Source organism: Anas platyrhynchos, chromosome 8 (genome assembly GCF_047663525.1).
Source record: "Anas platyrhynchos isolate ZD024472 breed Pekin duck chromosome 8, IASCAAS_PekinDuck_T2T, whole genome shotgun sequence".
Lineage (NCBI taxonomy): Eukaryota > Metazoa > Chordata > Aves > Anseriformes > Anatidae > Anas > Anas platyrhynchos.
The window spans coordinates 10,303,958-10,330,927 of NC_092594.1; the positions used below are offsets into that span (position 1 = coordinate 10,303,958).

Consider the following 26,970-nt stretch of genomic DNA (forward strand, 5'->3'; position numbering starts at 1 on the left):
TAAATCCTTGCTTTCTTATGTCTGTCCCAGCTTTACCAAAGTGATCAGCACTTGCTACTGGTTCAATCTTTAGCCATCTATGATGGGAATTACAGTGTAACTTCTCCACCCCAGGAGGTTAATTTGCCTTCAGCAATTTCAGCTTGTCAGGGACTTGTTCTTATAAGACTGATAATGACCTTCATTTTTTAATTTGTATATCCCAGAAATTTTGACTCTAGACTCCCTTGTGAATTAATTTTCTGCAACATCCCTGAATATCCAGTAGTTTTCTTTATCCATCTTTTCCCCTGTTTATCTTCAAAGAATCTTTTCAATCATTTCTATTCAGATCTCCAGTGAGTTCTCTATCCTCTGTCATTTCTGATGTTCTTACTCAGTATGACTCTTTCTCATCATTGTTCCCCCTCCACATATTCCTCATGCATGAACATTAAGAGTGATACAGTCTTCTGAGCTCAGGGCATGTTTTCTTTGAGACCTTTGTTCACCTTTTCAATACAGAGCCATACAAAAAAGCTACATATTTTTAGTTTGAATTGTTTTCATTTTGGATTAACAGATAGCAGAGAAGAACAAAAGCTGTGTCACCATTAGAGAGTATACAGAATGCCTATGCTGTGCTAGCCCTGAAAGCATATGAATAGAAAGTAGAACAAGGAGAAAATTGACTGTAGCATAGTGACAGACCTTATATACCACAGAAAAGCCATTAAATTCAGGTTAAGTTCTGAGTGGTTCACAGAATAAAATCTACACATTAGCTGCACACAGACTGTAAGTAGATGTATGCTTATACTTAAACACACACAGGGTAAAGAAGTTGATTAGACATTATAAACACCTGTGCTTTTTTTTTTTTCCCCATGTATTTATCCTTCTGTGCTTCTTTGAATGGGGGCTACTAATTGAGAAAGGTTTGATCAGGAGAAAAAAAAAAGGGGGGGGGGGATTAGGTCTGTGTTTATAAATGAAAAAGGAATCATGCTGATTTCATCTCGGCCAGAGTCAAGGATCTGCAGGGGCCATGAGCTCAAATGCAGGTCAGCAGTGCAGCATTCACGCTGAACTACATTAACACATTTTGTTACCAATAAATTATTTAGAGCAGATAAAGCAAAATGAATAGGAAATATATTTAGAAATTAGACTGCTGCTTTGCAGAAAATTTCTAAAGGAAAAGGACTATATTTCAGTCTGCTATTTTAAACTAGCTAACTGAGATGCTGCTGGGAAAATTGATGTAGGAACATGGAGCCCAACTCAGTTGGCAAAACCCTCCTTGAAAGACTGTTCAAGCATTTATCCAAAGCTGAGCTTTCTATTTCAACCTATCTCAGGTGAAAGTGGCTACTGCAGCTGCAGGGTAGACATAGCCTTCTTCATCAAGACATCCAGCACATTACATGTCCATGCCATTTAAGGAGATAAACATACAGTGTAAACTGATATATATCTGATATATATAACTGATATATATCTGATATACTTACTTCTAGAGCTCAGTTATAGAAGGGCTTTTAGGGCTTCCACAAGCCATGGACAACATAGAACAGGTGTTATTGAATCTACCACCAGCTAAGTTTTCCCCTATACTGTGTAAAATCTCTCCTTCACCATCCCATCACTGTTCTTTTGTCACTTTTAGAGTATTGAAATGGGTGTGTAAGAAGCATAAAATGTTCCAACGTTAGAGGGCCTAATGTGTAGCTGCTAAGTATTTTATTTAAATTTTTTTAGTCAAAGAAGTAGAAGCTCTCAGTTTTAATTTCCATATCTAATGTAGTTCCTGACTCAAGAGCCAGCCCAGATTACTCAACACTTCCCATGGTCTTCAAAGAGAACAGAAGGCCCTCAGCAATTTCAAGAATAGACCCTGATTTTCACTACTGTCTTGCAGTTTGGATGTATTTTCATTTACCCTCTTGTTCTAGGCTTCAGGAAGGGGACTGCTAAACCTTAAAATGCCCGTTCCATGTACTTCATTCGTAGCAGGTTATAGGAGCATGTTCTTCACTCCTAGAATTCCATTTACTCCTAGCATGTTATAGTGTTGATATTTTTAAAATACGTCTAGAGACAGCAAATAAATACACACAGTGTATTTGAACTTAGAAATATAATTTGAGTGTCCTTCCTTGGCAGAAAGTCATTCCCATCTCAACATGCCACCTTGGCAGCTTTTGCAGCAGTGTATATTTCGGTGAGTAATCAACTCTATTTATTTTCATTTATATAAGACAAAAGTTAGAATGCCATTTACTGTCCATTTTACAGTGAAGTGTTGCCTGGATATTCTGAGTGGGTACAAGTTTTTGTTGTGTCAATTCAAAAGCAAAACGAAATTATTAACAGCTAAAATAAAAGCAGCTCTATTAGGAATACAGAAAAGATGCATCTTCTTCAAACTTTTTAAAGAAGCAACATTATCCATTGTGGTGGAGTGTAATATAATATAAATATAAATAATCAAAGTAATATAAATATATATTTAATGCCTCAAGTTATTCATGTATAAAATGCAGTGCTTATCTGTCTTATAGGGTGATAATTTAACATACCATTCACATGTGTTATATATTTTGCCTTTCCTTTGCTGCTGTCTTCACACAATTCGCTGTTTTTAAACTTTAGGCATTAAGGTACAAACATTTATGTGATCTAGTTTCACTTGACCTCCATAGAATTGCATCATGGATGAACTGGCACAACCACTCTCAGAGGCCTCAAAGGTGCTACTGCAAAGCAAGTGAATAAAAGCCATCGGTAACTAGCAGGAAATAATAGGTCATGCTTCAGTGATGATTTCCCACATGTGACTAATGACATTTTTTCATTATGGGGGCCAATATTTGTATGTTAATATTTATTTGAAGTTAAAAAAAAAAAAAGAAATACGTAATTTTCCATCATTCATGCTATAAAAATCTGAAGGAAAAAAAAAAAAAAAAAGCAACAATAGCAACCAGTTAATCAAACTAGTAATAGAATTCTGCATGTACTGAGAGCTTGCCAGTATTTATTCAGCCCAGAAAAAGGGCAAAATTTGCAATAGTACCGATGAACAACTTCCACTAAATTTTTTTGACCTCCCTGTCATCATGGCCCCCAGTTGAGAAATGGCTCTCTAAAGCATCTGGTGGTGGCTTTTGTTAGAACAGGTTATTGCTTTCATCTGGCATGACATCTGGCTTCTGTATTTCAGACATGGTGATTGCTTAGTCACATTTACAGAACACTTAGGCTCTGACTGTGAACATTATTTAGGCATAAAATCTTTATCCTAATTAACATCAATAAGCAACATTGCCTATGTTTTCAGAAATCCATTCCTTGTGATTTCATATCTTTCTACAGTAATTGAGCAGATTTTAAGAAGGCTGCTAAATAAAATTAGTTAATTACTTGCAACAGTACTGTATAACACTGATTTATGTGTGAAAGAAATACTGAATGCTAGAAATACATATCTTCTCAGGTAAATGTAAGTTTCTTTAACCACTTGTTAATCTCTTTCTTTTTTTAAGATGTACTTCAATTCTACGTTAACAGATTCCTCAAAACTTCTGAAACCACTCTTGGTCTTTGCTTTTATCATCTGTGGAATTATATGTGGTCTGACTCGTATCACCCAGTATAAGAATCATCCAGTTGATGTTTATTGTGGCTTTCTCATAGGAGGAGGAATTGCTCTCTATTTGGTAAATATAACATAGATGTAGCTATGTATTAGAAAATAAAATTGATAAGTCTGTAATAAAAGTATTGGCATTTTTAATAAAAATATTTTGTCAGGGTTACATGCCATAATCAAGAATACAGTCCAAATGTGTTGAAGGTGGTGATGTTAGGGGTAATCTCTTCTAAAAATAAACAGGAAAAAGCAAATATATATTTCAATTTGAAATGCCATTAAGAATGCACAAAGTGGTATATAATAGTCTAGCACTGTATGCAGAAACAGCTCTAACATAATGCACTTTATTGAAGATACTCATCTTCTCTACTCCACTCTTACAAGCATAAGAAAAATATTAAACATTATTTGTTGCCAGTATGAGTTTACACTGCCACCATTAGCTTTATAGTCTCAAAATTAGTTTAATTAGTGTACAGCAACTCAACTGAGTGAATTGCCAAACCAGCAGGAAATCAAAGGTACTATTACACCCCTGTGGTCCTTCGGAGCTCTTGGGGAGGTTATGAAGGAGATGTAGGATGCCCATGCCTATGCTCTTTGTCTGCACTGTGTTGAAACAGATGGAGCGCATTGGAAGGGTTCTGTAAAGGAATGTGTAAGATAGGCCTGTTTGTATCTGCAAGTAGGAAGCTTATACAGCTTTTGCTTCCTGCTCTCAATACATCTCCAGCATGACTGTTGCTGCTCTAGCTGCTCAGCACAGTGTCATTCAAGGTGCCTGTAAGCAATCAGGAACTTCTGCTGACAACGTGGTGGTGAACAGAACAGTTTTAACAACCAGCGGGATGGTTTTTGACCCCTCAATGTTAGTGATGAATTTGAATATAATACTAAAATAAGTTCATAACTTGTCCCCCATTTTTTCTGTGATGTAATAGTCTAAGGCATGTGCAGATGGTCTACAAAGGTGACCAGAAGAAAAATGGCTTTCACAGAGGCAACAGTGACAGCAACCAGGGTAGATAATAAAAACTTAATGAGCTACTAAAGTCAGTTCCTACAACTGCATTGTGAGAAGAAAGGCACTATGTCGAGAATATTATTTCAAATGATTAAGCTGTTGTAGACTCTCATAAATGGAGCTGTTGTTTTCATGTTCGAAATCCACAAACAAGTGTGGTCTTTGTTAGGTCTTCCCCATAAACTATGGCATGAAAACATACATCAGAGAGGTGCATTGTCCTGGAAACCCAGTAGTCAGTAAATCTGCCCTTAAAACTACACACCAATAAAAGGAAAGGGAGGGAAAATATTGTGAAACTACAAATAACTCTGAGAAGAACAAGTAACCTAAGTGATTGAGTGAGGCATTTGAGCCTTTCATACAATATTCTCTCAGTGGAATCTTTTTAAAATGACAGCATTTTACAATGAGTCTGCTGAGTAAAAAAATGTTGTATAACTAAATCTTGTTACAGTTCTGCACAGCTTGGAAAGCAATTGATTCAAAGCTGATAAATTGTTCTATCATGTAGCTATTGTATTACATGGTTATTATGCAGTAGAAAGGGCAGAATCACGGAACAACTTGAGCTGGAACAAGATTCAGTAAATCAGAGCAGACAGTAGTGTAGTTGTTAAATAGCTTCGCCCAGAAAACTGCGAACATTAATTTTCCTAGTTTCAAAACAAAACATGCTTTGTTTAACTGTATCTGTTGTTTTATAAAATGAGGAACACTGAAGGAGGCTAAATCTTTTCCCTAACAATTCATTGCCATGAAATAAATAGTTATAAATAAATAAATAACAAGTGTCCTTTTTATCATACTGAAACTGCTACGTACCAGATTGAGGACAGAATTTGGCATAAAGGTAAGGATAGGCTCATTAGCAAAGGTAACATACCCTTGCCAGTTAAACTGGACTAATTCTATCACTCGATATTTAAAGGCAGAAGAATATAATTAAAATTCCTAAAAATGTCTCCTTTTTCAATAACTAGTTGTTCATGCTTCTGTTCAAATATCAGGGCCTGTATGCGGTGGGAAACTTCTTGCCAAGTGACGAGAATGTGTATCACCAGAATTTTCACAGAGAACCCCTGAGGTCTTTGACAGACCTCAGTCAAGATGCCAACAGAATCCTGCCAGGTAAAAATGGAAGCAGCACTGATGGCATTGCCTCTCACCGTTCGGAAAGTATCCTGAACAGAAACCACAGAGATACTGGGTCTCTGACTAACATCAAGAGAGCAAATGCTGATGTAGAAATCATAACACCACGAAGCCCAATGGGAAAGGAAAACATGGTTACTTTCAGTAACACTTTGCCAAGAGTCAACACGCCATCCTTGGAAGATCCAGCAAGACGAAATGCAACAATTCATGCATCAATGGATTCTGCCCGCTCCAAACAGCTGCTTTCCCAGTGGAAGAATAAGAATGAAAGCCGAAAGTTGTCACTGCAAGTAATAGAGACTGAATCTGGCCAGTCACCACCAAGATCTATTGAAATGAGGTCAAGCTCAGAGCCTTCCAGAGTGGGTGTAAATGGTGATCATCATGGCCCAAGTAGCCAATACCTGAAAATTCAACCTGGCAGTGTACCAGGTTGTAACAACTCAGGTCTTTCTGGTGGGCCAAGGGTCTCTATTCAGTCACGTCCTGGCTCTTCCCAGTTAGTGCATATTCCTGAAGAGACTCAGGAAAACGTGAACACATCTCCTAAAACTAGTTCAGCTAGAGCTAAGTGGCTGAAAGCTGCTGAGAAGAGTGTTGCATGTAGAAGCAACAGCCAGCCAAGAATCATGCAAGTAATAGCCATGTCTAAGCAGCAAGGAGTGCTTCAAGGCAGTCCAAAGGGTTCAGAGGGAAGCACAGTCACTTGTACAGGAGCCATCAGATACAAAACCTTGACAGACCACGAGCCAAGCAGCATTGTCAGAGTCGAGGCCCATCCAGAAAATAACAGACCTGTAATTCAGATGCCATCAGAAGGTGAAGGAAGTGGGTCATGGAAATGGAAAGGTCCTGAAAAAGTCACCCTTCGTCAGACATACGAGCTAAATGATCTCAACAGAGACTCTGAGAGCTGTGACTCCTTAAAAGACAGTTATGGGTCAGGTGACAGGAAAAGGAGCAACATAGATAACACTGAGCATCACCATCATGGAATCACTACAATAAGAGTCACACCTGTGGAGGGAAGTGAGATTGGCTCAGAGACCCTGTCCATTTCTTCTAGCCGGGACTCAACACTTAGAAGAAAAGGTAACATAATTTTAATCCCTGAACGAGGGAGCAGTCCAGAGAACACCAGAAACATCTTCTATAAAGGCACATCCCCCACACGAGCATACAAAGAATGAGAGGAGACATATCAGCTGGTCCATACCACCACAAAGGAAACACATCCTCACACAGGTTCTGTTCTGTTTAGAGTTGATATTTACCTTTGATGTGCCAAATTATTGACCAGCAGCCCAACTGTCGTTGAACACTGCTGATTTGCAATGTGCATGAGCCTGTGGAAATCACGTGGTGGGGGGAAAAGCACAATGCCAGAACCTAACTAATGTGAAACATTTTCATGCAACTTGTTTCTTCAGACTCAAAACATTTATCTGAGGGTGATGTCAATCAAAAAATAGTCTTGAACACAGACACTTTATTTCCTGAATGTGCCAACTTTTTATTTTATTTATATTTGTGTCCAAAATCAACTGAATTTTTCATAGCAAATGCTGTATGTGTGGTATATATTCACCTTTGCAGAATTTGCACCACATCTTTAATACAGGATGGTGCTGATAACTTTACATGTTTTGAAAATTTGCATACTTATTAGACTCTACAAACACATGGCATATTGATGTGCAGTTACTTTAAAATAATATTGCTAATACTATGATGATGCTGGCTGCATTCATTTAGCATAAGAAATATTTACAGCTTTGTTATAGTGGATCTGTCACATTCAAAGATTGCAAAGATTTTGTGTAGTTCTTTAAGATGTCTACTGCAACAAAAAAAATGTGTGGGTGACGTTCCATTAGAATGGAATACCTATCTATTTTGAATAGTTTTGCTGCTACTGCTCAACTTTTATTTAAGAACAGGTGCTACTAATGAAGACGCTGCTTCTTAGTGGGCTAACTTGTAGAACTGTTTAAAATTATGTTTTTAAGGGGTCTTTTAAAGTACTACAAGTAATTCAGATTTTGCATTTTTAAATCTCTCATTCTGTCCTTCAGCAACCTTTCAATTTTTCTGTTAGTTTTTGACTTTATAATGTGTGACACCAGTAACTGCAAAATGTGCAGACATGCAAGGTGAGCCATGAGCAAATAAAAATAAACCACCAGTTTCCTGATCAGCTTCAAGGGAGACAGTAATTAATATCATAGCTCACAATTCGAAGCAGTCATTCAGCACACTTGCTTAGCATGCCACAAGAACAATCACAAGTTTCACCCCACTCACCATCATTTTGGGGATTTAAACTTTGCTTTAAAAATGGAATGCCTTGGTATTGCAGAATCACTACACGAGTGTTGCGTTGTGCCACCACTACCGTTCAGGTTCCATGACACACCGTCCAGAGCCTTCTTAAGGATTATATTTTTCCCCCTACCACTGCCACTTAGGAATATGGAGAGTCTCTGCACCTGAGAGAACACAGATTATTTTAGTAAATTAAGCTTGGATGTAATGAAAGAAAACTTGCCTGCTAAAGACCTCCACTGACCAAAACTGTTGAACAGTTGAGCTCTGAAATGAATATGCATAGCACATCCTGGGCAAGCTAGAAGAAAAGCATCATTCAGTTTGGCTCTGACCTAGATAACAAACCATGGAGGAAGCCACGGGCAATGCTCATCCAGTGCAGCTCCTCATTCTCTCCTAGATTTTCAACCTGAAGAACTAATACCAAATATGTGCCTGCTCTACTTCCAGGAAGGGAAGAAATGACTTTGTAGTCCCCTCACTGAATAAGCCATAGGTAACAGATCAGTTCTATTACCTGGCTTATTTAGTAGAGTGTTTTGCTCTAAGACTTCTGATTTGGGGTACCAGGCAACAAGATATATACTACATAGTCAGAACCTGTCTACAGACCTTAACCCACAGATCTCTGAGGAAAAGCCCACCCTGCTTCAGCCAAGTAGGAGGTAGAAAGAATAATTGTCCCATCCCAGGAGGATAAAGAGCACAACACAAATGCAGACCAAAAAAAAAAAAATCCCCAACCCAACACCAAGTCTGAGAAATTGCAGTAGGAGGATGGTATTTGCTAATCTGCATAGAACATAGAAAGGATTCATGGTCAATATAAAGCTTTATATACTTTCCCATATACCCCAGTCCCCAGTGCTCCAAGCTTATCTGAGGGTTGTCAGCCAACCCTATCTAGTAATGCTTCCCCCACCTGCCAATCACCTAGTGCTCTGAAAAATATTGTCCCTTAAGGAAATGCCCGCCCTTTTTCTGCTAGTAATAGACAAAGACCCCAGCATGCATGAGATAAATGGGTGGAAGTATTCTGCAGGTTACACGTAAGGAGATAGTACCCTGCAACCTCACTGGTTATGTATGTTGAAGGCACACTTTAAGGTACAGTAGCTGGGACCGATAATCACAGGTGCCGAGGAAACAAACAGAGTAATTTTTTTAGAAATGTGTTCTCAGACTCTAGTATACAAATCAGGATTTGTTTTTGGTTTTGTTTTTTCTCTTTTTAAAACAATGTCTCTTTAGACCTTGGTATTTAATACCAAATTTTGTACAAGGTTCCTAGGAATTACAAACACTTAGAGTGTAATGAAAAACACACCTTTGGAGTTAGTTTAGTCTAGGTAGGTGATAAAGAAGGTAAGATTAGCTTTAAAAGGAATGGGTAAGACACAATCGTTGTTGGCCTATCAATGCAGGGAAATAAAACGCAATCATTTGTTAGTTTGTAAGTGCAGGGCAAAGGAACATAAGGAGATGAACCTGGAAATAACAGAAAATTGAAATGGAGAATAATGGCAATAAAACAAAGATTAGAAAATATTCCCTCTGGCAATTTAGCTGTTTTGGAAACTGCAGGATTCCTGGTGGGAGTGTTTGTTCTCTATTCCTTGGTTTTACTCAGATATATATTGGCATACGTGTTGCTTTTATTACTCTAAAACTTGCTGCACTATTTCAAGTGCAGTGTGATATTTTTCCTAAGGTTTCCTATTTCTTAACAAAAGATTTTAAAGCTCTTGTGTAATCATTGAAATTGTGTTCTTTACATAAATATTGATATATTCTTTTTTACTCAAAGTGCCAAAGGCTACTGTTTTTAATAATGGCTTATCAAATTATATTACGTTAGAGAGCAGAAATGTAATAATATATACATTGGAACTCAGACCTCTGCATGTATATTTGATAAGGAGCCTTTTGTAAAATTACTCTTTGTTTACATTCCACTGATACCTTAATTTAAAATTAAACAAATTTACAGGTGACATCTTCTTAGTGTTCTGATTTTCTTACTTGCTAACAGGCACGAATTTCTTTGTTAGGCTGTGCTTTACTGAAAAAAGAAAATACTCAAAAATAAAATATGTTTTTAAATGAGAACTCTATATAAAGTATTGTGTTTAATAAAATGTTATGCAATGTTTTAAAATGGAAAAGAATTTGTAAATTGCTATAAATGTATTTTGTTAAATAAGTACAAATCAATGCTATTGTGTTTATTGTGCTAACATCATGAAAATAAAGATAAAATTATTCATTGATGTTCAGTTATCTCATCTGTAATGAAACAGAGTCCTAATCCCCTGCAAAATTATTTTTCAATATTAGGTTTCTCAGGACACATCAAAGCGGTTATCAGTGGGAAACCTCAAAACCTAGCATAGTAATAAGAAATCATGAGGAACAGTCTTCAAACAGAAGTGTCTCTATCTGAAGAAAAAACATTGTGGGGAAAAAAAAAGTTAATTGGGAACTTCATGCCATGTCAGGATACATTTTCTAGATTATTTTGGAGGACAGTGCTATGCCCCTAATGCCTTTAAAGCAAGTGTTGGGTAGAGGTGCTGGACATGGTGAGGCCCCATGATTTGTGAATTAGAACAGGAGAGGTGTCAGGAGCAACCCAAGAGGAAGAGCTCTCCCCAAGAGAAGGTAGTATACAGGACACGGTCATTGGGTGACAAATACCCTATTGCTGCCAGCAGTGAAGACCATTACAAGTAGCAGCTTTCTGTTCAAAATACTGTCTTATCTATAAGCCACAAAATGTATGCAACAGAAACCACAAAAGGTATGCAACAGAAAACACTGTCTCAGAGCCAATCCCGAAACACCCTGAAACTGGGCACAGCAGGGCCCTAAATGCCAGGGATGGAAGACACAACTTTAGCTGATGCATGCACAGATACTGCCAATGGCATGTTGAAGATCACCAGCAGCATCTCTGCAATACACAGCAGAAAAGCAAACTGACACTGATAAGCTTTCCCATGTGTACGCATGCCTTTGCGCAGGCTGTGCTTTGGAGTGATGTGCCTTTCCAGCAGGATGACCTGTCTTGGCCAGGGTGGCAGAGGGACCAGGCAGCTGATGGGACCACTGGCGCCAGCCAGGCACCACACTGCTGAGGGGTACAAGAGCATCATGTACACGCACACCGTGCTCCCAGTGAGAGCATGCTGGGTCAACTGGTGTCATCCCAAGTTGTGGTGCAGATCTGTGTCACTAGGCTATCCATGTCCTTGAACTTTCATAACAAAATAAGACCAGGGACCCTCAGGCAAAAGAATTGGGAAAACATTTGTTTTCCCCTGAGAGGAAAGGAAGTACGTGTAGAGTTGTGATACTGCTCCTTCTGAGGTTACTGAAGCATGCTGCTTGTGGTCAGGGCTGGGGAAGGTCCTGGTCACACTATATTATATTAGTAGCCAGTTTTATGAGAGGCCTCTCTGGACAGCAACAGATGCTTGTGGGACAGCAGGTCATCTGCCCAAGCTAAAGGACACCTTGAACAAAGTTGTGTGAAGCCTGTGGCCTTGGGGCCAAGGTTCTGGTGTCCTGCTGTCTGGGACATGTCTGGAACATCCTGGGAAAGCTACAGACAGCAATGCCCCAGGTATGGGTCAGAGAGACTGTAGGAAGGAGAGCAAGAGCCTGGGAGAGTCCAGGTAAGCTCCTCTTCATGCTCACGGGGACACTGTAAGGCCTCAAAAGTGTGTACTTAGTAATGGCTGGGTCAGGGACGGGGTAAGCTTCGTCCTGCACCTACCAGCCAGAGTGGAAAGAAAGGCAGCAGGAAAGGACTGAAGGAAGGGAAAAATACAAGCCAATGTTGACAAAAGTATGAGAAGTCGCTCTGTGTTCTACATGTACATTAAGAAAGAAATCTAGATAGAAGTCAAAATAGGAAAGAAAGCAAAATTAAGCAAGAGATGGTTACATTTTAAGAAAATCTGTACTGAATAGGAAAATCAAGAGAAGATACAGTCTGGTAAAGTGCGTAACATTGCTCCTAGGTGTTTCACTGCTGTAATTTGCAGCGGTGTATCATTACTCTGCTTGTATTAGGTGATGTCATGGTACAGCTCTTTTATAGGAATTTTGTATTAAGAATTATCAACCTTGTTCTAGTACACTCAAAATTGAACTGAATGTCATCTTGGGGTTACTCATTCCAGACATGCTGCAATGGGGTGGATGTGAGACAGTATGGCACTACACAAGCTGGAATTGGCCGTGGTAGGTAAAAGAACCCTGCAGCACAGAGGCTACTCCATGGCATACACCAAAGCCTGCCTTTCCCCAGCTGAGAAAAGCTCTGCTGCCTAAGCAGCCAGTTAATATTTCATTGTGGGGCAGACCCTCCCTTTCACTATAGTTATATCAGCTATGCTAGCATAAAGTGAGCCCCTACCAGTACCACTCCACATCTGGTGTTTTATCTCCATTTTGCACTCATAGCAGTGACTGAATGGAAAAAAAAAATAACAATACTCCATTGCAGTTCTGGATTTGCAATTTTATTGCAAGAAAGACAAGGTCTCCCTGTGTTTGTCATTACAGAGTGAGAAAAAATAGTGATTGTAACCTATATAAATGACCACAGTTACATGTCTCTATGTAGAATCATATATAGTGATCCTAGAGGTTATTGTGTGCCAAGCATTTCTGTGCTAGCAGTCAGGACAGCACAGAAGTAGTGCATAACCAAAGAAAAATCTCTATACCTCAGCCGACTGAGACAGTGAGCCCTATCACATTGGCAATGTTAATCACTACGAGTTTTATGTCCCTACTACTACAGAAACAAAAGCTGAGTGACAGAGATTTCCACAGAATCACAGAATCATCTAGGTCGGAAGAGACCTCCAAGATCATCAAGTCCAACCTCGGACCTAACACCAACAAGTCCCCATTAAACCATATCCCTAAGCTCTACATCTAAATGTCCCCCAAAGACTTCCAGGGATGGTGACTCCACCACTTCCCTGGGCAGCCCGTTCCAATGCCTCATAACCCTTTCATTGAAGAAGTAATGTCTCCTAATTGCTTTACCTGTTGAAGAGCAGTGCTCTTTGTTCAATTCTTTAATTCTTGAAGAGTAGGGGCATGACGTTTCCATTTTTCCACTCCCCAGTGACAGCACCCCACTACCAGGACTTTTCTGCTGTGATGGAGGGAGGCTTGGCAACTCCATCAGCCAGTTCCCTCAGGACCCTGGGATTCTTCTCATCCACTCCCGTAGACCTGTACCTCTTTGGATTCATCAGCTGGTCTCGAACCTGCTCTTCGCTGAAACTGGGTGGGACTCTGCTCCCCCAGCCTCCATCTATGGGGTCAGGGAAATGAAAGATGTGGGAAGCCCTTCTACCAGTGCACACAGAGGCAAAGAAGTTGCTGAGTACCTCAGCCTTCTCCACGTCTGTCATTACCAATTACTCACATATAGAAAATCACTCATAATATAAGCAATTAGCCACCTATAATCACTCACACACTACTGTTTGCACCCCTCGGTTTATTTTCACAAATGTTAAAGGCGCATGGTGGCCCCTGGGTACTCCACCTGTCACCCCAGCGCAGCAGCACGAAGGGAACTGGGGCATCTCTTGGGCTCTTCCTCGAGGCTCTGCGCAGAAGGGCTGCCACGTCTCGCACAAGGGCTGCCGGATGGGAAAGAAGCACTCACACAACCCCTGACAATTGGCAAAGGTCTTTATTGCCACGTGGCTCCAGGCTAATGCCTGGAGTGGAGCCTGGGCGATGCACAATAGGGAGCTTGCCGAGCCCTTCTGCACAGCTGACGGTGTTCCTTGAGGACACTTTTCAGAGAGCTGCCGGGGGACTCCCATGTTTGTTGTGGCCGAGGTGGGTCCACTTCCATCGGTTGCTCTTCATCTTGTGCACCCACCTCCATGGGCTCCGCGGGTTGGAGGACAAGCCAGTCCCTGGCAGGGACTGCCCACACAGGCTGCCGTCCATTGGGCATATTTTCCGGCCACGGTGCCGCACCAGGACGCCTCCCAGTTCCGTGCCTCGGGTCCGTTCCGTTCTCCGCTTGATTTTCATTGACGGAATTCCTGATGGCATCTCTCCCTTGGCCACGGCTGGTTCCCGCGTCATATTCCGTCCGCTGGGCACGGCTCCGCTTCCCGTGGCCCTCCAACCCACGCTCTCTCTCTTTGCTGTCCTCACTGGACCTCCGGCTAGGCCCAGGCCTGCTGCTGGTGTCCATCCGAGGGGCCGGTCTGCTCCCCACATCGCTTCGGCTCCAATGATATTTGTCGTAATAGCCTCTGGGCCGGGCACCAGACACCTCCTGGGCACTGATGGTTCTTGTGCTGGAGGTGCTGGCCCTCGACCCATGGCGCATTCTCGCAGAGCCAGACATCCTTCTCAGTGGTCCCAGGAACAATTTCTTGTCCTCGCACTGAGAAGGGCTGCTGCTCGCCTCGCTCTCGCTTTGCTCCTGTCTCTGGCCTTCCTTCAGCCGCTGGCTTTCGGAAGACCAACTCGCTGAGCAAGTGGTGGGCCAGTGGCAGGGGGGCCCCTTTTATAGGGCCCGGGGCAAGGGCGGGCCCGCTGGTGGCCACTGTGACCTCGGCAAAGCTCTGTGATGGAGCGGCCCGTGCGAGGCCGAAGGTGGCTGCCTTGGGAGAGGCCCGGAAGATGCCCTCATGTGGAGCAAGGATGAGGGTTGGGGCGGCTGAGGGCCCCCTTTTCTGGGGCTGGCTCCCCCCCAGGCCGTTTGGCTTGCCAGAGAGAAAGGCTGCCCCATGAAACCCTGCCTCGACCCGTTTTTTCTCCAGATCTCCAAGGGTCAGAGTCTCTCCTTAACAAATAGAAAACCTCACCAACGAAACCAAAACAGACCAATTCACAAGGCTAAAGCAGTCAAAACTGAAGTACCGATCACAGAATCACAGAATTTCTAGGTTGGAAGAGACCTCAAGATCATCGAGTCCAACCTCTGACCTAACACTAACAAGTCCTCCACTAAACCGTATCACTAAGCTCTACAACTAAACATGTTTTAAAGACCTCCAGGGATGGTGACTCCACCACTTCCCTGGGCAGCCCGTTCCAATGCCTAACAACCCTTTCGGTAAAGAAGTTTTTCCTAAGATCCAACCTAAAACTCCCCTGGCACATCTTAAGCCCATTCCCCCTCGTCCTGTCACCAGGCACGTGGGAGAACAGACCAAGCCTCACTTCGCTACAGCCTCCTTTAAGGTATCTGTAAAGAGCAATAAGGTCGCCCCTGAGCCTCCTTTTCTCCAGGCTGAACAAGCCCAGCTCCCTCAGCCGCTCCTCGTAGGACTTGTTCTCCAGGCCCCTCACCAGCTTCGTCGCCCTTCTCTGGACTCGCTCGAGCACCTCCATGTCCTTCTTGTAGCGAGGGGCCCAAAACTGAACACAGTACTCGAGATGCGGCCTCACCAAAGCCGATTCCAGCAAGCTGATACTGTTTCAAGGCAGTTATTTTTAACACTCTCCATTCTCTGTCTTCTATCCCCACTAAGAAATTAAAGGACAAAAAGATACTATAGAAGGGAAGCACAAATATTGCATAGCACCATCAGATGTAGCTTTCAAAACACAAGTGTCCTCTAACCCAGATCAAATAATCAATACTAAAAAAAACAGGGCTAATTAGTAACCTATACTAATAAATGCAATGTCGTGGTTTAACCCGGCCGGCAGCTAAACACCACGCAGCCGTTCGCTCACCCTCCCCCCTCCCTCTCCGGGACGGGGGAGAGAAATGGAAAGTGAAGCCCGTGAGTTGAGATAAAGACAGTTTAATAAGACAGGAAAATAATAATAACAAAATAATAATAAAAATAATAACAATAATAATACAATGATGATAATAGGAAAGTAATAATAGTATGTACAAACAAGTGATGCACAATGCAATTGCTCACCACTCGCTGACCGATGCCCAGCCTAACCCCGAGCAGTCCGGCCCCCTCCCCCCGGCTAGCCACCCCTATATATTGTTTAGCATGACGTCAGATGGTATGGAATACCCCTTTGGCTAGTTTGGGTCACCTGTCCTGGGTCTGTCCCCTCCCAGCTCTTACTGCACCCCCAGCCTGCCCGTTGGCAGGACAGAGCAAAAGGCTGAGATGTCCTTGGCTTAGTATAAGCACTGCTCTGCAACAATTAAAGCATCGGGGTGTTATCAGCACTCTTCTCATCCTAAGCCAAAACACAGCATTCCACCAGCTACTAGGAAGAAAATTAATTCTGTTCTAACTGAAACCAGGACATCTATCCACCCCTTATTCCATACCATTTATGTCATGCTCAGGTTACACTCTTTTCCATACATTCTAATTAGTCACCTATAGTAATCATGGTAGTGATAACATACAGTATAATATACTAATTAACATGGTACAATTCAGTTCATGGGCTATTCTCACCCAGTATTAAATCTCCTTGAGGTACACACCGGACCTCTCCGTTCTTTTGCATCACCCACCAAGTGTATCCAGGTCCCTGAGCGAAAACAATTCCACGAATAGGTTTGCCTTTTCCTGAGGCAGGAGTAGCCCAGACTGTTTTACCTAGCATATTTTTTACATGTACTACAGGAACTTTATCCCCATCTACAGTACGTAACAGGTTTGATTGGGCAGGTCCAGCTCGGTTGGTAGATCCCCTAGTATTGACTAACCAGGTGGCCTTTGCCAAATGCGTATCCCAGTTTTTGAACGTCCCAGCGCCCATTGCTTTCAAGGTAGTCTTTAACAGGCCATTGTATCGTTCAACTTTCCCGGAGGCTGGTGCATGATAGGGGATGTGATACACCCATTCAATACCATGTTCTTTGGCCCAAGTGTCTATAAGGTTGTTTCGGAAGTGAGTCCCATTGTCTGACTCTATTCTTTCTGGGGTGCCATGTCGCCATAGGACTTGCTTTTCAAGGCCCAGGATGGTATTCCGGGCGGTGGCATGAGGCACCGGGTATGTTTCCAGCCATCCGGTGGTTGCTTCCACCATTGTAAGTACGTGGCGCTTGCCATTACGAGTTTGAGGGAGTGTGATGTAATCAATCTGCCAGGCCTCTCCATATTTATATTTCAGCCACCGTCCTCCATACCAAAGAGGCTTTGACCGTTTTGCTTGCTTGATTGCAGCACATGTTTCACAGTCATGAATAACCTGTGCTATAGCGTCCATGGTCAAGTCCACCCCTCGATCACGAGCCCATCTGTATGTTGCATCTCTACCTTGATGGCCTGAGGTGTCATGGGCCCATCGGGCTATAAATAATTCACCTTTATGCTGCCAATCCAGGTCCACCTGAGCTACTTCAATCTTAGCAGCCTGATCTACCTGCTGGTTGTTTTGATGTTCTTCAGTAGCCCGATTCTTGGGCACATGAGCATCTACGTGGCGTACTTTCACAGCCAGGTTCTCTACCCGAGCAGCAATATCTTGCCACAATGCAGCAGCCCAGATGGGTTTGCCCCTACGCTGCCAGTTGTTTTGCTTCCATTGCTGTAACCATCCCCACAGGGCATTTGCTACCATCCATGAATCGGTGTAGAGATAGAGAACTGGCCATTTTTCTCGTTCAGCAATGTCTAAAGCCAGCTGAATGGCTTTCACTTCTGCAAACTGACTTGATTCACCTTCTCCCTCAGCAGCTTCTGCAACTCGTCGCGTAGGACTCCATACAGCAGCCTTCCATCTTCGATGCTTCCCCACAATACGACAGGACCCATCAGTGAACAGGGCATATTTCTTTTCATTCTCTGGTAACTGGTTGTACAACGGGGCTTCTTCAGCACGACCCACCTCCTCCTCTGATGATATCCCAAAGTATTTACCTTCTGGCCAGTCCATGATCACTTCCAATATTCCTGGGCGACTGGGGTTTCCTATTCGAGCCCGCTGAGTAATCAATGCAACCCACTTGCTCCATGTAGCATCAGTTGCATGATGCGTAGAGGGGACCCTTCCCTTGAACATCCAGCCTAGTACTGGCAATCGGGGTGCTAGGAGGAGTTGCGCTTCAGTACCGACCACCTCCGAAGCAGATCGAACTCCTTCATATGCTGCCAATATCTCCTTTTCAGTTGGAGTATAGCGGGCCTCAGATCCTCTGTATCCCCGACTCCAAAACCCCAGGGGCCGACCTCGAGTTTCCCCAGGTTCTTTCTGCCAGAGGCTCCAGGTGGGGCCGTTCTCCCCGGCTGCAGTGTAGAGCACATTCTTTACATCTGGTCCTGTTCGAACTGGCCCAAGGGCTACTGCATGGACTATTTCCTGCTTGATTTGTTCAAAGGCTTGTCGTTGTTCAGGGCCCCATTCAAACTCATTCTTCTTACGGGTTACTTGGTAGAGCGGGTTTACAATCAGACTGTAATTTGGGATGTGCATTCTCCAAAACCCCACAACACCTAGGAAAGTCTGTGTTTCTTTTTTGTTAGTTGGTGGAGACATAGCTGTTATTTTGTTGATCACATCCATTGGGATTTGACGACGTCCATCTTGCCATTTTATTCCTAAAAACTGGATCTCTCGTGCAGGTCCTTTGACTTTATTTTGTTTTATGGCAAAACCGGCTTTCAGAAGGATTTGGACTATCTTCTTCCCTTTCTCGAAAACTTCCTCTGCTGTGTCACCCCACACAATAATGTCATCGATGTACTGCAGGTGTTCAGGAGCTTCCCCCTGCTCTAGCGCAGATTGGATCAGTCCATGGCAAATGGTAGGGCTGTGTTTCCACCCCTGGGGCAGCCGATTCCAAGTATATTGAACTCCCCTCCAAGTGAAGGCAAATTGTGGCCTGCACTCTGCTGCTAGAGGGATGGAGAAAAATGCATTAGCGATATCAATTGTGGCGTACCACTTGGCTGCCTTTGACTCAAGTTCATACTGAAGTTCCAGCATGTCCGGCACTGCAGCACTCAGTGGTGGCGTGACTTCGTTCAGGCCACGATAGTCCACTGTTAGTCTCCACTCGCCATTAGACTTTCGCACTGGCCATATGGGGCTATTGAAAGGTGAATGGGTCTTGCTGATCACTCCTTGGCTCTCCAATTGACGAATTAGCTTATGGATGGGAATCAGGGAGTCTCGGTTAGTGCGATATTGCCGCCGGTGCACAGTTGTGGTAGCGATTGGCACTTGCTGTTCTTCGACCCTCAGCAACCCCACAACAGAGGGGTCCTCTGAGAGACCAGGCAAGGTAGATAATTGTTTAATGCCCTCTGTCTCTAAGGCAGCTATACCAAAAGCCCACCGGAACCCTTTTGGGTCCTTGCAATATCCTCTTCTAAGATAGTCTATGCCAAGGATACATGGAGCATCCGGACCAGTCACAATGCGGTGCTTTTCCCACTCATTCCCAGTCAGACTCACTTCAGCCTCCAATACAGTCAACTGCTGAGATCCCCCTGTCACTCCACAAATATAGATGGGCTCTGGTCCTTTATAGCTCGATGGCATTATAGTACATTGTGCACCAGTGTCTACTAAAGCCTTATACTTCTGTGCGTGTGACGTGCCAGGCCATCGAATCCACACAGTCCAATAAACTCGATTGTCCCTTTCCTCCCCCTGGCTGGAGGCAGGGCCCCCCTAATCCTGGTCAGAATCTTCTTCGTTTCTGTGTTTGAAGGACTGTCTGCTGGAAGTTGGAGCAGCAAACTTTTCAGAGAATCCCTTTTTCCTGATTGTTTTCTTTTGCAACTCACGTACCCGTGCCTCTAGGGTCGCAGTAGATTTTCCATCCCATTTTCTCATGTCCTCTCCATGGTCTCGTAAGTAAAACCACAGGGTGGCACGGGGTGAGTATCCACCATATCGTCTTCCTTGTGTGGGTGAACGCCTACCCCTGACAGCTGAGACACTGCTTTGTACAGGTACAGAGGAGAATAATCTCTCTTCAAGTTGGTGAACCTTTTCAGAAAGTTTCTCCCAAGTGTTCTCTTTTGGTCGTTGGACACTGGTTGGTTCAGGTTGGGGGGAAGATAGATTCTCTTTAAGTTGGTGGACCTCTTCAGACAGTTTCTCCACAGCTGAGACGCAGGCCTGTAAGGAAGAGGAGAGACTTTCTTCGTACTGCCGGAGTTGTTTAGCCGCTTCATCCACTGTGGGTTCCTCATCCTCTTTCCAGGCCATTACTGCCAATGAGCTGGCATATGATGATGGTGCACTCCGTACAAACTTCCGCCACATGGGTCGTGTACACTTGACTCCATCTGGATCTTTGGATGTTTGTGTCTGGTCTGGATCCTCATAAATCACTTCCCGTACGGCTAATTCCCTCAGGTACTGGATTCCCTTCTCCATAGTGGTCCACTTGCCTGGTACACATAAAATATCTTCCTTGAAGGGATACCTTTCCCTCACAGCTGAGAGGAGACGCCTCCAGAGGCTGGTGGGTCGTGCTCCATCTGCAATTGCTTTGTCAATGCCGGCGTCTCGAGCAAGGGATCCCAACCGTCTGGCTTCCCTGCCGTCTAATTCCACACAATTGGCTCCAGAGTCCCAGCACCGGAGCAGCCAGGTGACAAGCTGCTCACCTATACAGCGACCAAAATCTTTTCGCACATCTCGTAGCTCGCGCTCGTTTAGGCTTCGCGTAGTTACTGTTGCTCTTTCGGCATCCTCATCTTCCTCCTCCTGAATCCTTGATGGCCCAGCGTCGTCATCATCTTCGTCATCTCTATACTTAGTTTTGGCAGAAGCCTTACCTGGATTGGCAGAAGACTCTCTGCGTTCTAAACGACTTGAATTTCTGTACCATATTTTCACCTTCTCTACAGGGGCAGCTTGCACTGCTACTGCTCGTTTCTCTGACTTTGTTACAGGGTCTGCCACAGGGATTGGAATACCCTCTGCAGGGTCAACTTGCACTGCTACAGCTCGTTTCTCTGACACGGCCACAGGAGCTGGAGCGGCTGCAGGAGCTGGAGCAGTTGCAGGAACCGGAGCTGTAGCGGCTACAGGAGCTGGAGCTGGAGCTGGAGCAGTTGCAGGAGCTGGGACTGGAGCAGCAGTAGGAGCTGGAGCTGGAGCGGCTGCAGGAGCTGGAGCTGGAGCTGGAGCAGTTGCAGGAGCTGGGACTGGAGCAGCAGTAGGAGCTGGAGCTGGAGCGGCTACAGGAGCTGGAGCTGGAGCTGGAGCAGTTGCAGGAACTGGGACTGGAGTAGCGGCCGGAGCTGAAACTGGAGCGACTGCAGGAACTGGGACTGGAGCGGCTGCAGGAGCTGGAGCTGGAGCGGCTGCAGGAACTGGAGCTGGAGCGGCTGCAGGAGCTGGAGCTGGAGCGGCTGCAGGAGCTGGAGCTGGAGCGGCTGCAGGAGCTGGAACTGGAGCGGCTGCAGGAGCTGGAGCTGGAGCGGCTGCAGGAGCTGGAACTGGAGCGGCTGCAGGAGCTGGGACTGGAGCGGCTGCAGGAGCTGGGACTGGAGCGGCTGCAGGAGCTGGGACTGGAGCGGCTGCAGGAGCTGGAGCTGGGGCGGCTGCAGGAACCGGATCTGGAGCGGCTGCAGGAGCTGGGACTGGAGCGGCTGCAGGAGCTGGAACTGGAGCGGCTGCAGGAGCTGGAACTGGAGCGGCTGCAGGAGCTGGAGCTGGGGCGGCTGCAGGAGCTGGAGCTGGGGCGGCTGCAGGAACCGGATCTGGAGCGGCTGCAGGAACCGGATCTGGAGCGGCTGCCGAGTCCACCGTAGGGGTCACAGTGGCCGTTGGATCTGTCACAGGGCTTGGAGTGGCCGCAGGGTCTGTCACTAAGTTGATAGCAGTATCAATGGCAGCTCGATAGGCATGAGCCAGGCCCCAGCACGTTACAATGATTTGTGTTACTTTAGAACTGCCAGAATCATGACACCTTTTTTTCAAGCATTCTGCCAGTTTTTGAGGATTTTGCCATTGTTCAGGGGTGAATTTCCAACACACTGGGGGTGCCAACTGCTCTAGATGCCTGCCCATATCCGCCCATACTCCCTGCCACCCACAACTATCCTGCCCCCGGGCAGATCTCCAGAAGAGCTTCCCAAGTAGTTGTTTAACTTTAAGCAGAACCTGAAGTGCATTCATGAGGCAGAACAACAAGACTATGGTACTCTGAGTATTCCAGAAATATTCAATATCTTGGAGAGCTATTGTGACAAGCTCAGGGGATAAGAGGGTGGTGAAGGAGGAAGGCAGAGTGACCCAGGAGGATACAGGGGTGGTGAAGGAGAAAGGGAGAGTAAGCAAGTAAGGAAAAATATCCTCCCCTTTCCCCTCCACAGATTGACTCCTTAATGGAAAAAAACAATAGGTATAATTGCTAATAGTTTCCAAGATACAGTTTCCAAAGTACAGAGTCGACGATGTTACTGAATACAAATAACAAGTTAGAGTCATGACCACATATTTCATCGTCTCATAAGCCATTGCTACAACACACAGCACCATAATGATCTGAAACCAGGGCCCGGAGAGGATAAACAACACGACAGAGAGTAAATACGGAAAATAATGTACTATAATACTCAATTTGGAAAACAGGCGCAGCAAAGTTGAGATTAAAGCAATCAGCATTATGACAAGTGACTATTAAGCAGGTCTAATCCTTACACCAATTTTAGTTTAACACACTCTGGTCAGATCTGCCGTTATCTCAACCTTTCGGGCCCCACGTTGGGCGCCAAAAAGGCTGTCGTGGTTTAACCCGGCCGGCAGCTAAACACCACGCAGCCGTTCGCTCACCCTCCCCCCTCCCTCTCCGGGACGGGGGAGAGAAATGGAAAGTGAAGCCCGTGAGTTGAGATAAAGACAGTTTAATAAGACAGGAAAATAATAATAACAAAATAATAATAAAAATAATAACAATAATAATACAATGATGATAATAGGAAAGTAATAATAGTATGTACAAACAAGTGATGCACAATGCAATTGCTCACCACTCGCTGACCGATGCCCAGCCTAACCCCGAGCAGTCCGGCCCCCTCCCCCCGGCTAGCCACCCCTATATATTGTTTAGCATGACGTCAGATGGTATGGAATACCCCTTTGGCTAGTTTGGGTCACCTGTCCTGGGTCTGTCCCCTCCCAGCTCTTACTGCACCCCCAGCCTGCCCGTTGGCAGGACAGAGCAAAAGGCTGAGATGTCCTTGGCTTAGTATAAGCACTGCTCTGCAACAATTAAAGCATCGGGGTGTTATCAGCACTCTTCTCATCCTAAGCCAAAACACAGCATTCCACCAGCTACTAGGAAGAAAATTAATTCTGTTCTAACTGAAACCAGGACATGCAAACAGTAGCACTTTTGACTCTCCTCTTAGTGTTAAAAGTTTAAAACTTTGACATTCTTAATGTTCTAGCTGGAACCTAGCAAATGTCCTAACCTTCTGTCTTAGCAGTCAGTCTTTCTTGCCCATCAAATCCAATTGACCGACAGGGAATTTTTATGAACCTTTGTACTACATGAGCTCCACTAATTACTTCTTTTAGAAAGCCTTTCATTCTTGCCTAATATAAGGAAAAGGGGGGTAGGGGGAAGTGACAGTGTGAAGAGAACAAGAAAATTTGGCAGAAAGCAATCCATCAACTCCCATCAGCACTACTCTTAGGTATGGCAGCTAGAATAGGCCAATGGCTGTAAGTAGCCACTTTCTCATCATTTTACTTAACCTCCTGAGAGACAGTGATGAGATCTTATTGGATCAATTAGCATCTAAGTCTTGACAGACTATCTTATCTCAGACTTGGTTGAGATTGTTTGGACAGATGAAGCTACAGAGCTGAAAAATACTGAGAATGACACATCTTATGACAAGAATTGGTCATTTCTTCAAGGAAGAGGGAAGATTATTTCTCTCTTACCATTTCCCTAGCAACAGGGAAAATGAGGGGTTCTTTTTCATTTATAGAAGAGACTTGATTTCATGATTACCAGGAAAAAAGAAGCATCTGCTTGTAGCCCAGGCATCTTCTGAATAGCACGGGACTTTCAGTTAAAACTGTAAGAGCTTTTTAGTCTTTATATCTTATTATGGCAATTATTTCAGATAAAAGAAATTACAAAGCCTGAGGTATGGTAAGGCTTTCATCACACCATGCAGTGCTCATAGTATAATCCCTCCCTAGGAGGTAACTTGCTTGACAAATACTATAAATATGAGCCTATATAAGAGGATAAATAATTATTCATCTGCAGATAAATTCTGACATATCATCTTTCCTCTGCGACTTGACTGAAAGACATAATCAGAAAGTCCTTGATCTGTTAATGGGCAAATATCACTCTAAATCCAAACTACCTTGAAAAGTATTGAAAGCTTTTAAATGTCAATTTACATTTTCCTCTTTTTCAGTGACGGAGCTGTACTGAGCTCTAAGTATCATATTGACCTAGGACTTTATTTTTTTCCATCCCATTAGTGTGCAGCCGAGTTATTTTCATTCCCACTATATTCAGCACAAGCTCTTAAGCACTGCTTTTTATCATGGAGGGTGGCCACTCTCTCACACTCTCTCAGTTGAGAGAAAGGATTAAAATGAATTATAAATAAATAACTAAATCAATATATGAAGAATAAAAGTTCTTACCAACTTCTACTCTTGTTTGTTGTTTTTTTTTTTGTTTTTACCAACTGTTCTTCAGTCAGGGTCACTGTGTTAACTTGAAATGGACAAGCAGATAATATTGGAGGAAAAAAAAAAATCAGCAACCTTCTACTAAAATCCTACTGTATAATAATTGCTGGAGTCTCACAACTAAGAATATCAGCTAGTCTCACTCCTTACAGAGACTGAAGAAATTTTTAAGGAAGGTGGTAATACAAGTAAATGACATTAAATAGAGCCTAGAAATGGAAACAGATACAATCTCCACAACTTTACTTTTGGCCTGCCAATTTGCAGGGAGGAATGGTGATTAGTGCTGAAGATGAATAAGTGAAGTATTTCTCTTTTTCAATGAGACCAATTATTTTTAGAATCACTGTGTTGCATATAATTTAGGACCTGATATAATAGTAGATCCAAAAAATCAGAACACCTCTAGTGTACAAAAGGATAATGATTTTCTAAGAGATTTAAAAATACATAAATGCATAACAATCTGTCTCCCAAAAATCCTCCACTGAAGCCATGAAAAAAAAAAAAAAAAACAACAGCCTGATATTTATAGATATTTTGTGGGACAACTTACAGTTTTGTTTTTTTCCTTTTTTTTTTTTCTGCCCATGAAATGAAAGATTTAAAATAAAGTTATAATAATAATTCACATTCAAAATGAATCCTTCATGCCAGATCTTTGAAGAATAATGATGCTAAAAATAAAATGTTGCCAGGGAAACTGAATGGAACAGAAATTAGCAATAGGGCCTGATCTAAAGCCACTGAAATTGGAATGGGAACAAGATTCGGTGAAGAAAATAAACGTATGTTTCAGGATTTCCTCCCTTCACATTTTAGTAGTTCCTGTTCCATATGTGTGAGAAAATCAGTTTGAAATGAAATAATATGTAACCTGACAACAGAAGATGGATTAGGTGTGTTGGGTACCATGAATTCAGCAACAGGAGTTTTTGCAGGGACATATTTTAAGCGGACTCTGGTCCATTTTTGCTCCCTTTTCTTTAAAGGTTACAGACTAGAAACAGAGAATAGAGACTTCTATTGAGGCAATGCTAGTCAAGAGCAGAGGAGACAATATAGTTGCCTGCATGGGAAACCTGCAAAGCACATCTTAGCTTGTACTTTACCTTGTGAAAGAAACATGATGACAGATGGCAAGCACAGGTAACCAATGGCATCCCAGAATGACAAAGGATACACAGCTGAGTGATGGAGGAAGTGGGCCAACTGGTTGGTAACTGGCTCAGCGAGAATGCAGAAAAGGAAATATTTGTACAGAAAATTACTTGGTGGGAAGGAAAAAAGAGATTGAAGTCCAAGTTCTAGTGTTCAGGATGAGGCAGGCACTGCAAAGGAAATTCAGTTGCAAAATGGATTTTCTCCAGGTCGATATAACGTAACAAGAATAAAAAGACATACTTGCTCACTTGTGCAATGAATACCAAAAATAATTTAAGTGTGATCAAAAAACTTAAGGAACGCTCTGTCTCCAGTGATGATAATAACGTTGAACAGAAGATTGAAAAAAAAGTTTTTATTAATCCCACATAAGATGGAAGCAAAACTGAAGGAACACTATGACTGCAAACAGGAAAGAGAATCTCCACCTTGGAATCCAAAAAGAAGTGGGTCATTGCATTTTGGATGTTTCTGAAAAACATCTCAGCAAATCTATTAATCTGTAATGAATTGTGTGCCTGGAGAAGACCAAAGCTAATACTCACATCCTTGAAAAAGAACACAGCTTTCTGGAAAAAATAAAATAAAATAAATCATATCAGCATTATTTTCACAGTAAAAATGCTAGAACATGGAAAATGCTTCACCCCACTAGGAGCTTGATGGACTAAATATTTGTGCATGCAAGTTACAACACTTCAATGTATGGAAATTCTTACAAAATTATACCAACACATATGTGATCAAAAGTCTGTAATTTTAATTCTGACAGAGACCTGTTCTTGAATGCTTTATTATAGCCTGTAACTACTTAGTTCTGTCTTTTATTCAGAATTAACTTTTGCAGTTTTATTTTGTTTTCCAGTGCAAAGAGCTTCTTCCTATGTCTGCTTTAATGATTCCTTCTTCCAGCAATATAGAAAAGCTCAGAGTACCTTATTTCACTCTCTCTGATGAGGCTACTTTTATGCAAATCCTTTAAATTTACTAGCAGGGTGGTGGGGAAGGAGAGACAGGAAAAATCCTGTAAGCA

The 26,970-nt window shown here is 43.2% G+C and overlaps 2 protein-coding genes across 13 annotated transcripts in view; one reads left to right on the top strand and one right to left on the bottom strand.

Annotated features, from left to right (window-relative positions):
- The window catches only part of PLPPR4 (phospholipid phosphatase related 4), a 31,987-nt gene extending 21,570 nt beyond the window's left edge, over nt 1–10,417 (top strand). The window contains exons 5-7 of the mRNA XM_027462597.3: nt 2,146–2,203; nt 3,528–3,701; nt 5,672–10,417. Coding sequence (XP_027318398.1) covers nt 2,146–2,203; nt 3,528–3,701; nt 5,672–7,009 — 1,570 coding nt within the window. The 3' untranslated portion in view covers nt 7,010–10,417. The remainder of the gene's footprint in view (nt 1–2,145; nt 2,204–3,527; nt 3,702–5,671) is intronic.
- Nucleotides 1–26,970, bottom strand: part of PLPPR5 (phospholipid phosphatase related 5) — a 263,660-nt gene that overhangs the window by 173,411 nt on the left and 63,279 nt on the right. The window lies entirely within an intron of this gene.